Source organism: Solea solea, chromosome 12, assembly GCF_958295425.1.
Source record: "Solea solea chromosome 12, fSolSol10.1, whole genome shotgun sequence".
Taxonomy (NCBI): domain Eukaryota; kingdom Metazoa; phylum Chordata; class Actinopteri; order Pleuronectiformes; family Soleidae; genus Solea; species Solea solea.
Genome location: NC_081145.1, coordinates 767,501 through 781,004, shown reverse-complemented (window position 1 = coordinate 781,004; position 13,504 = coordinate 767,501). Strand labels below are relative to the sequence as shown.

Below are 13,504 nucleotides of genomic sequence, written 5' to 3'. Positions count from 1 at the left end.
CATGAAAACAAGTTAATATATGTAAGTAGACCTCCATAACTAACATATATGTGACCATGAAAACAAGTTAATGTATGTAAGTAGACCTCCATAACTAACATATATTTGACCATGAAAACAAGTTAATATATGTAAGTAGACCTCCATAACTAACATATATGTGACCATGAAAACAAGTTAATATATGTAAGTAGACCTCCATAACTAACATATACGTGACCATGAAAACAAGTTAATATATGTAAGTAGACCTCCATAACTAACATATATGTGACCATGAAAACAAGTTAATATATGTAAGTAGACCTCCATAACTCACATATACGTGACCATGAAAACAAGTTAATATATGTAAGTAGACCTCCATAACTCACATATATGTGACCATGAAAACAAGTTAATATATGTAAGTAGACCTCCATAACTCACATATACGTGACCATGAAAACAAGTTAATATATGTAAGTAGACCTCCATAACTCACATATACGTGACCATGAAAACAAGTTAATATATGTAAGTAGACCTCCATAACTCACCTATACGTGACCATGAAAACAAGTTAATATATGTAAGTAGACCTCCATAACTCACATATACGTGACCATGAAAACAAGTTAATATATGTGAGTAGACCTCCATAACTAACATATACGTGACCATGAAAACAAGTTAATATATGTAAGTAGACCTCCATAACTAACATATATATGTGACCATGAAAACAAGTTAATATATGTAAGTAGACCTCCATAACTAACATATATGTGACCATGAAAACAAGTTAGTATATGTAAGTAGACCTCCATAACTCACATATATGTGACCGTGAAGACAAGTTAATATATGTAAGTAGACCTCCATAACTAACATATATGTGACCATGAAAACAAGTTAATATATGTAAGTAGACCTCCATAACTAACATATATGTGACCATGAAAACAAGTTAATATATGTAAGTAGACCTCCATAACTAACATATACGTGACCATGAAAACAAGTTAATATATGTAAGTAGACCTCCATAACTAACATATATGTGACCATGAAAACAAGTTAATATATGTAAGTAGACCTCCATAACTAACATATATGTGACCATGAAAACAAGTTAATATATGTAAGTAGACCTCCATAACTAACATATATGTGACCATGAAAACAAGTTAATATATGTAAGTAGACCTCCATAACTAACATATATGTGACCATGAAAACAAGTTAATATATGTAAGTAGACCTCCATAACTAACATATGTGACCATGAAAACAAGTTAATATATGTAAGTAGACCTCCATAACTAACATATATGTGACCATGAAAACAAGTTAATATATGTAATTAGACCTCCATAACTAACATATATGTGACCATGAAAACAAGTTAATGTATGTAAGTAGACCTCCATAACTAACATATATTTGACCATGAAAACAAGTTAATATATGTAAGTAGACCTCCATAACTAACATATATGTGACCATGAAAACAAGTTAATATATGTAAGTAGACCTCCATAACTAACATATACGTGACCATGAAAACAAGTTAATATATGTAAGTAGACCTCCAAAACTAACATATATGTGACCATGAAAACAAGTTAATATATGTAAGTAGACCTCCATAACTAACATATATGTGACCATGAAAACAAGTTAATATATGTAAGTAGACCTCCATAACTAACATATATGTGACCGTGAAAACAAGTTAATATATGTAAGTAGACCTCCATAACTAACATATATGTGACCGTGAAAACAAGTTAATATATGTAAGTAGACCTCCATAACTAACATATATGTGACCATGAAAACAAGTTAATATATGTAAGTAGACCTCCATAACTAACATATACGCGACCATGAAAACAAGTTAATATATGTAAGTAGACCTCCATAACTAACATATATGTGACCATGAAAACAAGTTAATATATGTAAGTAGACCTCCATAACTAACATATACGTGACCATGAAAACAAGTTAATATATGTAAGTAGACCTCCAAAACTAACATATATGTGACCATGAAAACAAGTTAATATATGTAAGTAGACCTCCATAACTAACATATACGTGACCATGAAAACAAGTTAATATATGTAAGTAGACCTCCATAACTAACATATACGTGACCATGAAAACAAGTTAATATATGTAAGTAGACCTCCATAACTAACATATACGTGACCATGAAAACAAGTTAATATATGTAAGTAGACCTCCATAACTAACATATATGTGACCATGAAAACAAGTTAATATATGTAAGTAGACCTCCATAACTAACATATACGTGACCATGAAAACAAGTTAATATATGTAAGTAGACCTCCATAACTCACATATACGTGACCATGAAAACAAGTTAATATATGTAAGTAGACCTCCATAACTAACATATATGTGACCATGAAAACAAGTTAATATATGTAAGTAGACCTCCATAACTAACATATATGTGACCATGAAAACAAGTTAATATATGTAAGTAGACCTCCATAACTAACATACGTGACCATGAAAACAAGTTAATATATGTAAGTAGACCTCCATAACTAACATATATGTGACCATGAAAACAAGTTAATATATGTGAGTAGACCTCCATAACTAACATATACGTGACCATGAAAACAAGTTAATATATGTAAGTAGACCTCCATAACTAACATATACGTGACCATTAAAACAAGTTAATATATGTAAGTAGACCTCCATAACTAACATATATGTGTGATACAAGCATTTTATGTCGCCTTTAAATGTGCTCTAGGAATCTTTAGGTCAGTTGATGTAAAGGGCAAACATAGACTTGTTCAGGCATTGATTTAAATTTGAGCTAATCAGGAAGAGAACATGCTTGTTGATGTTTGTATGACAAAACGTTTCTGGTCCCTCAGGATGCCGCCAAAGCCCGGTGCCATTCCGCCTCCTCGTCGGGAAAAAGCTTCCATGAAAAAAGCTCCCAGTCCTCCTCCCCCTGCTGGACCACAGGGCAGACCCCCCAAACCTGTGCCAGAGGGAAGCAAACCCCCCACCAATCCACGGGAGGGCGGAGGACCAGGAGGCGGGGCCAGCAGCAGCACAGCGGGAAGACCCCCAGTGCCGCGAGAACCAGGAAAACCCCCCAATCCACGGGAAGGAAGGCAGAAAGAGAGGCAGCAACATCCTCCGCAGAGGTGGGTGTCTGAGAAACCAGAGCTGCTGCTCTGACTTCTGTCAGATTACACACTTGAAAAGGAATTTGCCTGGTATCAGGAAGCAGTGCAACTGAGATCCAGTGTGACCTGTAACCAAACACGGCTCTGCTGTCAGCCAAGACAAACCACGCGTTTCAGGCCCGGTTTGAACCCAGCAATGTGGATATAGTATGGTATTAGGATTAGTGTCCAAATAACCACTCAGTCAGGGGCCCAGAGTCACATGGTACGGTCAAACGTGATTTTTCAGCTTCTTTAATGTAAATATTTCCTCCTATTCCTCCTAATATTTATTTCTTTGCTCCAGATAAACAAAAATGTTGGTCTGTGGACAGAAAACAATACTAGGGCTGTAATCATGTAATGTCCATGTAATGTAAAGTAATCAACCAAAGAAATTCTTGGTCGACTGAAGCGGGGGGGGGGGTCTCTGAAAGCGTTTTGCATCTCGTGCATCTGCGTAATATCATAGCGCATGATTTCCGAAAATATACTATACTTTCTTGATATCAGCGCAATATCAACTGTTGAGGAATATTGAGATGATTTATCTCATGTCCTCACACACACACACACACTGAACACAGGAGCTCAGCTTCACAGCTGAGACACAAACAGATCGCTGCTGTTGTTGTGGGCGAGTGCGTCTGCAGCAGAATCAATGATTATTAGACTCAAACATTGAAATATGCTAATTCTGATATGATCATGTACTCAAATAAGACGGAGCAACATAACAAAGACAAGTTAGCTCAAGCTTTTATATGATATGTTTGTAGTCGAGCTGTGATATGAAAACTGTTGCTGGCAAACTTTGCATTTGACTTTTTTATCAACATCTGTTTTTGTAAAATGCTGCCACACTGTGACGTCTGTGACATGGATGTTAGAGGACGACTGACTGTAGCTCAACATTAAATAAAACCACCAACGTACTTTAATCTAATAATCTAATCCAAAATACTGATAACAAGGGGGTGCTCTCTGAAGACACGCTGTGATCTGTGGAACGGGGTGCTCTGAAAACACCCCCATTAGCACTTGGTACATTCCTCCAGATGAAATCAAATTAACCAAAGACTGAATGAAATGAACACGGCAAAATGTCGAACCAGAACGTGTGAACGATTAATTGTGAATGTTAGCCACGTTTGGTCGTTGTGCTATTCCGGTTGTATGTGGAGTGCGTGTGTGTGTGTGTGTGTGTGTGTGTGTGTGTGTGTGTGTGTGTGTGTGTGTGTGTGTGTGTGTGTGTGTGTGTGTGTGTGTGTGTGTGTGTGTGTGTGTGTGTGTGTGTGTGTGTGTGTGTGTGTGTGTGTGTGTGTGTGTGTGTGTGTGTGTGTGTGTGTGTGTGTGTGTGTGTGTGTGGTGGAGTGTGTGTGTGTGTTTGGTGGTGTGTGTGTGTGCGCGTGTGCGGTGGAGTGTGTGTGTGTGTGTTTGGTGGAGTGTGTGTGTGTGTGTGTGTGTGCGCGTGTGGAGTGTGTGTCCGTTCTTAATGCTCTCGTCCTGCTCTCTGATTGACTGGAAATTCAGGATGAATTCAGCCTGGGTTTCATGTGGGTGGCAGAGCGTTGGCCCTGCTTTGTTTACTGGGATCATATCTGCAACGATGCACTTTAAGGTTGCATTTCCTGACACATTTGAATGTGACACAGGTGATGCCGCATATGTATCTTTCAGCCGTGCACGCTGGGGAAAGACCACAGAGATCCCATGTGGGCGAGGGAGTAGGTGGATGACTCGAGGAAGGTGTTTGTGTGTGTGTTTGTGTGTGTGTGAGCCAGAGGGGAAGAACAGCCAAAGGGCAGGGAATAACTGTCACAGTGTGAGATTGTTTTCATTTTTGTGTGTGGGTGTGTGAGTGTGGGCAGAATACCAAACAGTGTGAAAGAAAATGTCCAAGAAAACCTGTTTCAACACTCGCTTGTTATTCTGTTAATAAATGACTTCCCTGCGATTGACACGTGAGATTTAGATAAGCGATACTGTCGGACAGAGCGGCTGGTTAGGATAGTACAGGTACACTCACTCTCCCACACCAAACCTCAGAGAGGCAATCAGTGATTTTAGCTGGCGGGGACACAGGAGCTGCTGGTCCTCTGCTGCCTCGTGTGGTCAACAAACTCCTGTGTGTGATGTTAAAATCACTGATTTTCTCTATGAGGTTTGGTGTGGGAGAGTGAGTAGTTTACAAACTTCAGTTTCCTGTTGGAAAAGTCTGTTTCACAGTGAGATTTAGACATCGTGGTCTTACACTGATGTAACCTGTGGTCCTGATTAGTAAAAGAATCTTCACTTCCCGTCTCTGTCCAGGCGAACTGTGAGTGGCAGTGTCAGTGGGAGTGGCAGCAGTTTTACTGGCTCCAGCTCCAGGTCCAGGTCCAGATCCTCGTCCAACTCACTTTCACGCTCCGGATCCAGGAAATCCAGGTACAGACCTGTGTGGGAACTCTTGTTTGTTGTTCTTTGGTCGCCTCACATTTGTGTGTAAAGAAATCACAACCTTTATGGTATATAATGATGATTCAACACAAGGTCAGCCCCGTTGTTTCCCTTTGAAACTGAAAGGTTGGACTGTACCATGTGGAATTGGGGGTTGTGTAAATGATATTTGTAGAGACGACAGAAATGTCGAAAGGTTATTGTGACCGAAACAAAACCGGTGATTTGTAGAATAGTACTTCCCTGATTTTTGTACTCTTGTTTTCATGTGCCGCTTTCACGGGGAAACGTCCAGAAAATCAAGGTATGAACCTCACTTCACATTAAAGAAGCTGAAAAATGACAGAAGGTAGAAAATATTCACATTTAAGAAGCTGAAAAATGACAATGTAGAAAATATTCACATTAAAGAAGCTGAAAAATGACAGAAGGTAGAAAATATTCACATTTAAGAAGCTGAAAAATGACAGAAGGTAGAAAATATTCACATTTAAGAAGCTGAAAAATGACAATGTAGAAAATATTCACATTAAAGAAGCTGAAAAATGACAGAAGGTAGAAAATATTCACATTTAAGAAGCTGAAAAATGACAATGTAGAAAATATTCACATTAAAGAAGCTGAAAAATGACAGAAGGTAGAAAATATTCACATTAAAGAAGCTGAAAAATGACAGAAAGTAGAAAATATTCACATTAAAGAAGCTGAAAAATGACAGAAGGTAGAAAATATTCACATTTAAGAAGCTGAAAAATGACAGAAAGTAGAAAATATTCACATTTAAGAAGCTGAAAAATGACAGAAGGTAGAAAATATTCACATTTAAGAAGCTGAAAAATGACAGAAAGTAGAAAATATTCACATTTAAGAAGCTGAAAAATGACAGAAGGTAGAAAATATTCACATTTAAGAAGCTGAAAAATGACAATGTAGAAAATATTCACATTAAAGAAGCTGAAAAATGACAGAAGGTAGAAAATATTCACATTTAAGAAGCTGAAAAATGACAATGTAGAAAATATTCACATTAAAGAAGCTGAAAAATGACAGAAGGTAGAAAATATTCACATTTAAGAAGCTGAAAAATGACAATGTAGAAAATATTCACATTAAAGAAGCTGAAAAATGACAGAAGGTAGAAAATATTCACATTTAAGAAGCTGAAAAATGACAATGTAGAAAATATTCACATTAAAGAAGCTGAAAAATGACAGAAGGTAGAAAATATTCACATTAAAGAAGCTGAAAAATGACAGAAAGTAGAAAATATTCACATTACAGAAGCTGAAAAATGACAGAAGGTAGAAAATATTCACATTTAAGAAGCTGAAAAATGACAAAGTAGAAAATATTCACATTTAAGAAGCTGAAAAATGACAGAAGGTAGAAAATATTCACATTTAAGAAGCTGAAAAATGACAGAAAGTAGAAAATATTCACATTTAAGAAGCTGAAAAATGACAGAAGGTAGAAAATATTCACATTTAAGAAGCTGAAAAATGACAGAAGGTAGAAAATATTCACATTTAAGAAGCTAAAAAATGACAGAAGGTAGAAAATATTCACATTTAAGAAGCTGAAAAATGACAGAAAGTAGAAAATATTCACATTAAAGAAGCTGAAAAATGACAGAAGGTAGAAAATATTCACATTTAAGAAGCTGAAAAATGACAATGTAGAAAATATTCACATTAAAGAAGCTGAAAAATGACAGAAGGTAGAAAATATTCACATTAAAGAAGCTGAAAAATGACAGAAAGTAGAAAATATTCACATTAAAGAAGCTGAAAAATGACAGAAGGTAGAAAATATTCACATTTAAGAAGCTGAAAAATGACAGAAAGTAGAAAATATTCACATTTAAGAAGCTGAAAAATGACAGAAGGTAGAAAATATTCACATTTAAGAAGCTGAAAAATGACAGAAGGTAGAAAATATTCACATTTAAGAAGCTAAAAAATGACAGAAGGTAGAAAATATTCACATTTAAGAAGCTGAAAAATGACAGAAAGTAGAAAATATTCACATTAAAGAAGCTGAAAAATGTCAGAAAGTAGAAAATATTCACATTAAAGAAGCTGAAAAATGACAGAAAGTAGAAAATATTCACATTAAAGAAGCTGAAAAATGACAGAAAGTAGAAAATATTCACATTTAAGAAGCTGAAAACTGACAGAAGGTAGAAAATATTCACATTTAAGAAGCTGAAAAATGACAGAAGGTAGAAAATATTCACATTTAAGAAGCTGAAAAATTACAATGTAGAAAATATTCACATTTAAGAAGCTGAAAAATGACAGAAAGTAGAAAATATTCACGTTTAAGAAGCTGAAAAATGACAGAAAGTAGAAAATATTCACATTCGTCTGGTCTCGCTGCAGATCACTGAGTGTGAGCAGCGTGTCGTCGGTGTCGTCTGCATCGTCCAGCAGTAGCTCAGCACGCAGTGCCGACTCAGACGACATGTATGCCGACCTTGCCAGCCCGGTGTCGTCTGCCAGCTCCCGCTCGCCTGCACTCAATCATCCCCGCAAGGAGCGAGGAGCGGCACGGGAGCAGCCTTCACACGGAAGAGACAAAAACAGGGGTGAGTGTGTATGAAGAGGACGTGACTGAAAGTTTGTAAACCACTCACTCTCCCACACCAAAGCCCAGAGAGAAAATCAGTGATTTTAACATCACACACACAGGAGTTGTTGATCCACTGCTGCCTCCATCACTAAGTTCTAATGTTTGATTTCTAATGTCAGCTTTTAAAATCCTCACTCAGACTTCCTTCAGTGACACAAAGTGACCACACGAGGCAGCAGAGGACCAGCAGCTCCTGTGTCCCCGCCAGCTAAAATCACTGGGCTCTCTGGGCTTTGGTGTGGGAGAGTGAGTGTTTACAGATAATTGAATGTTTGTCCTCGTCACAGAGCGACCGTCGAAGAAGGACGAACCTTTCCGCGATGATCGCAGGAAGCTCGTTCCTTCTGGAGCGCCACCTAGAGGAGGCCATGCCATGTCCAGGTCAGGTCCTGGGAGTCGGGGGGGCCACCCTGGACACACCCCTGCAGGCAACATGGGCCCCCCAGGAAGCTATGGAGGTTCAGGTTCCCACAAAGACATCAAACTCACCCTCCTCAACAAGGTCACTGTTAACTCTGAGGATCTCTCACTTGACAGTTTTTGATGGAGAGATAAATAAATGTATATAATGGTGATGATAAACTGAGCAGACAGTGTTTGAGGAGCATGTTTCTCTGCCTGTGCTCAGTCGGCGTGAACGTGCTGATCTCTGGTGTTGTTGTTTTCCAGCAGCAGGCGGATAAAGGCAACAGGAAGAGATACCTGCCGTCAGACAAAGACAGACCAGGTTCTCCTGCCAGTAAGAGGATGGCCGTCTCTCCAGACAGAGGTGAGATCCACGTCTGTGTCAGGCAACGACAAAACCGTACAAAAGACTCAGTTCATAATATCTACGTCAGTTTAAGTCTACGATAACTTCATCACGTCTTTATCTTCTGCGACACAGACTTTTGTAAACCACTCACTCTCCCACACCAAAAGTCATAGAGAAAATCAGTGATTTTAGCTGCTGGTCCTCTGCTGCCTCGTGTGGTCACTTTGTGTCACTGAGGTCAATCTGAACAAAGGAGTTCAAACACTGAATAGTGATGGAGGAAGCAGTGGATCAACAACTTGTGTGTGTGATGTTAAAATCACTGGTTTTCTCTCTGGGCTTTGGTGTGGGAGAGTGAGTGGTTCACAGTGAGATCTTTATTCTTGACACTAAACTGCTTGTCGTCATCATTCAGGTCTAAACGAAGTGTGAGCGCACAGACACACTTCTTCATCTCACTGTTCACTTTATGTTAATCAGCTGATTTCACTGTCACGTAAAAAAACAGAGGGGGAGGAGTCTGTGGGTGAACCACTTCCTGTTCTGCTCCAAAGTCGGCAGTAAAGGCCGCTCAGGCGCCATAAACCCCCCTCGCCTGAGGTGGAAGTTGGAACAGTCCACAAAAACTTTCATCATGAAACTATGAAACATCTGCTTTCACACAAACATCCACACAAACACACAAACATTCACACACACAAACATCCACACAAACACAAACATCCACACACACACAAACATCCACACACACACACAAACACACAAACATTCACACACACAAACATACACACAAACATCCACACAAACATACACACACACAAACATTCACACACACAAACGCACAAACATTCACACACACAAACATCCACACACACACACAAACACACAAACATCCACACACACAAACATCCCCACACACAAACACACAAACATTCACACACAAACATCCACACACACAAACATCCACACAAACATTCACACACACAAACATCCACACACACAAACATCCACACAAACATCCACACACACAAACATCCACACAAACACACAAACATCCACACAAACACACAAACATCCACACACACAAACATCCACACAAACACACAAACATCCACACAAACAAACACCTTTAATTCTTCAAAACAATTCTTATTTTCCAGGTCGTGAGAAAAAGATGGTGGGTCGGCCCCCACTTTCTCCTCGTATGGATCGGCCCAGAGGGCAGGGGCCAAGACCTTTGCCCCCTCATGGAGACAGGTTGGTCCAAACCTCAGTGTGTGTGTGTGTGTGTGTGTGTGTGTGTGCGCACATTTGTATTTCACTGTTAAAAAATCATCGTATTGAATTGTGAAAATCGTTGACTTTGACTCCTCCTCGTCTTCCTTAGGAAACGCCCTCTCTCTCCGCCTCCTAAATCCTCGGGGAAAACTTCAGCGACACCGGCACCAGGTAAACCGGCCCCTCCTGGTCCTGGTCCTGGTCCTGGTCCTGGTCCTGCTTCTGCCGCCGGCTCCAACAAACCCAGCAACACGCTGTCCCGCCGCGAGGAGCTGCTGAAGCAGCTGAAGGCCGTGGAGGACGCCATCGCCCGCAAGCGAGCCAAGATTCCCGCCAAATAGAAGGCGGGGCCGTGAGACCGTTTTCCCGCCGTCAGTGGACGTGTAAAAAAACATTTTGTTCGGCTCTCGCCGCAAAAAAATCAAATAAAAAACAAAACAAACTGCTCTGTTTGGCTCCGCCCCCCGAGCCCCCGGACGTCCTGCGAGAGCGAGCGGGTGGGCGTGGCCGAGGGAGGAGCATCACGGAAGAGCACTGAAGCATCGCCCTCGGGATTTGTACACGTAATTGTCTACGACTTCTGTCTCTTGCCCCGCCCCTTTCATGGTCTGGTCCTCACGTTTGCGTTTGTTTCCTGCTTCGACCGCGACTTTGTATAAATCCTGTAAACGAACGCAAGCTCGTTTGTTTGTTTTTCGCAGTTTCTTCTTCGTCTTCTTCGTCACTTCTTGTACAAAATCATCGAGACGTCGGATTGTTTTAAACCTTTGATTCTAGACGACAGTGATGTGAAACTTTCTTCTTCTTTTTTTAAAAACAAACCCTCTGCAGCTTCTTCTTCTTTGCTTTCCTCGAGTGACAAAACGCCACGTTTTATTTTGCGTCACACTTTTTAGTTGTAGGAGGAGTTTGACGTGAGACGGGGACTTTGAGACATGAAAGTGTCTTTTGTGAGAACAGCCTTCGAAATAAACTATTTTGATAAAGAGATGTTTGTTCTGTTTGTTTAATCAATAACAAATGTCGTACAACGATACACGAGATTTAGAGAAGTCGAAAAACTGACGGCTATTTTTTAACAAATTTGACCTCAAGTTTTTTGGTTTTTTGAAATTGACATTGACACAATGACGAGGTCATTTTGTTAAAAATTGACGTTAAACAAAATAAGTCCGACATCTTTGTCTCTTGTTGAGGACAGTTTGTCCCTCTTTGAATGAACCGCTGCATTTGCAACACTGACACGAGGGAGTGAACCTGTGTTTACCTTTATATCAATTCATGGATTCACTCGCACATCAGTGAGCTGCTGGTCCTGTGCTGCCTCGTGTGGTCACTTTGTGTCACTGATGTTTTACACAATGAGACATTTGAACTCAGTGATGGAGACAACAGTGTATCAACCACTCCTGTGTGTGTGTGCGGGTATTACTAATGTTGTGGGGACCTAAAACTGTTTACACAGTCACACTATGGGGACTTGTCTTCCTTGTGAGGACAAAAATCAAGACCCCATGACCTAAATGACTACATTTTAAAGTGAAGATATTTTTTAAGGTTAGGATTAGGATTATGATTAGGCCAGTAGTAATTATGGTTAAGGTTAGAGTAAGTCTCCAGGAAATTAATGTAAGTCAATGCAATGTCCCCTCAAGTCATGAGTGTGTGTGTGTGTGTGTGTGTGTGTGTGTGTGCGTGTGTGTGTGTGCGTGCACGTGTGTGTGTCAGAACAATCATGTTACGTAACCTCAGCTTTTATACAATGACAACAAAGAATTCTTCAGTTTCTTAAAGGTCCCATATTATACCCTATTTCCCAAGTGAAACTAGTTCCCTGGCGTCCTAATGAACATGTCAGTGACATGCTTTGGTCAAAATACCATAAGGATGAAGCACCATAGCAGTTCAATAACCCTGCTAAACCCGCCCCTTTCAGAACGCTCGGCTTTGTGCCTGGTCCCTTTATATGCAAATGAGACACAGGCAAACACACGCCCACTTCTTCCAGGGGGTTTCTGATTTGTCCTCTTTACAGCGCTCACTCGCTCAGCTCCTGTTCCCTCCGCTCCATTCCTCTCCCCCTCCCTCCACTAGTTCTCTAACAATATCAACATGGCAGCGAGAGTGTCGTCACAGGAAGAGACGTCCGACACAAGGATCGAGCCGAACACTGACCAACTGTAAATCAGTTAAAAACACTTAGGGACAGCACCACTGATCACTGTATGTGACTGTATCAGACTGAGTCTGTGCTCCGGTCATGGAGGACGTACTGAACAAATATCTTTAATTAGGACGTGTCAGAATGGTCAGTTATGACCTCTATGTGACCTTTTCTTAACAATGTGTGTGTTTGTACGTCGGTGAAATACGGTCGCTGACTAAATACGGCGACCGCTGGCCGCAGTCTGATGTGAAGTGGTGCGAACACACGAACACATGTTTGCTGACTTTATCCGGCACATTAGCTTCATATATAAAATCCTCTGTAAAACACTGTGCTCCACTGTGCAGCCACCAACAGCACACTTGTCCCTCCGCGTTGACATAATACCGCTCTTCCTCCCTCGCCTGCACATAAAATCATAACAGATAAAAAATAGTTAAAGCAGAAACTTCTTTGTATTTTCTTCCTCTTTTTATGTTTGTTTTCATGAGAATATATTCCCGCGTGTGTGTGTGTGTGTGTGTGTGTGTGTGTGAATTCATTTAGAATAAATCAGATAAAACAGAAGAAAAATCAAAAAAGAAAACACTTCAACGTTGTTTATTCTTCATAAACTCAATAATTGTTCAAAAAAGTTTTTTTTTTAAATCAGCACAAATGTTTACATGAAAATGTGTATATATATATATATATATATATATATACACGTGTGTATATATTCACATATATACACACGTGTATATGTTCAATTATTATATATTAAATTAAATTAAATTAAATTAAATTAAATTAAATTAAATTAAATTAAATTAAATTAAATTAATTAAATTAAATGATAATTCTCTCCACCTAAACTTAAGGTAAGGGTTAATTTTTTAAGTGAAGATCAGAGTAAAACATTAGTCGTAATTAAGGTTGTGTGTGTGTGTGTCGTGCTGTCAGAGGAATGCCACACACACACACACACACACACACAGAGGAAATAACTGGGCTCGTTTCCATTTCCTGTTCAGCTGCTGC

At 39.5% G+C, this 13,504-nt stretch overlaps 1 protein-coding gene across 5 annotated transcripts in view; it reads left to right on the top strand.

The window, feature by feature from the left end:
* The window catches only part of zc3h18 (zinc finger CCCH-type containing 18), a 44,614-nt gene extending 33,309 nt beyond the window's left edge, over nt 1–11,305 (top strand). For 2 of the 5 annotated variants that reach the window (XM_058645425.1, XM_058645423.1), the window contains exons 13-20: nt 2,913–3,191; nt 5,526–5,642; nt 5,950–6,003; nt 8,036–8,241; nt 8,573–8,787; nt 8,955–9,054; nt 10,200–10,296; nt 10,427–11,305. In XM_058645425.1, coding sequence (XP_058501408.1) covers nt 2,913–3,191; nt 5,526–5,642; nt 5,950–6,003; nt 8,036–8,241; nt 8,573–8,787; nt 8,955–9,054; nt 10,200–10,296; nt 10,427–10,658 — 1,300 coding nt within the window. In that variant the 3' untranslated portion in view covers nt 10,659–11,305. The remainder of the gene's footprint in view (nt 1–2,912; nt 3,192–5,525; nt 5,643–5,949; nt 6,004–8,035; nt 8,242–8,572; nt 8,788–8,954; nt 9,055–10,199; nt 10,297–10,426) is intronic. The other 3 variants (XM_058645426.1, XM_058645424.1, XM_058645427.1) reach the window with 3 other exon arrangements.
* The last annotated feature ends 2,199 nt before the right edge of the window (nt 11,306–13,504 follow it).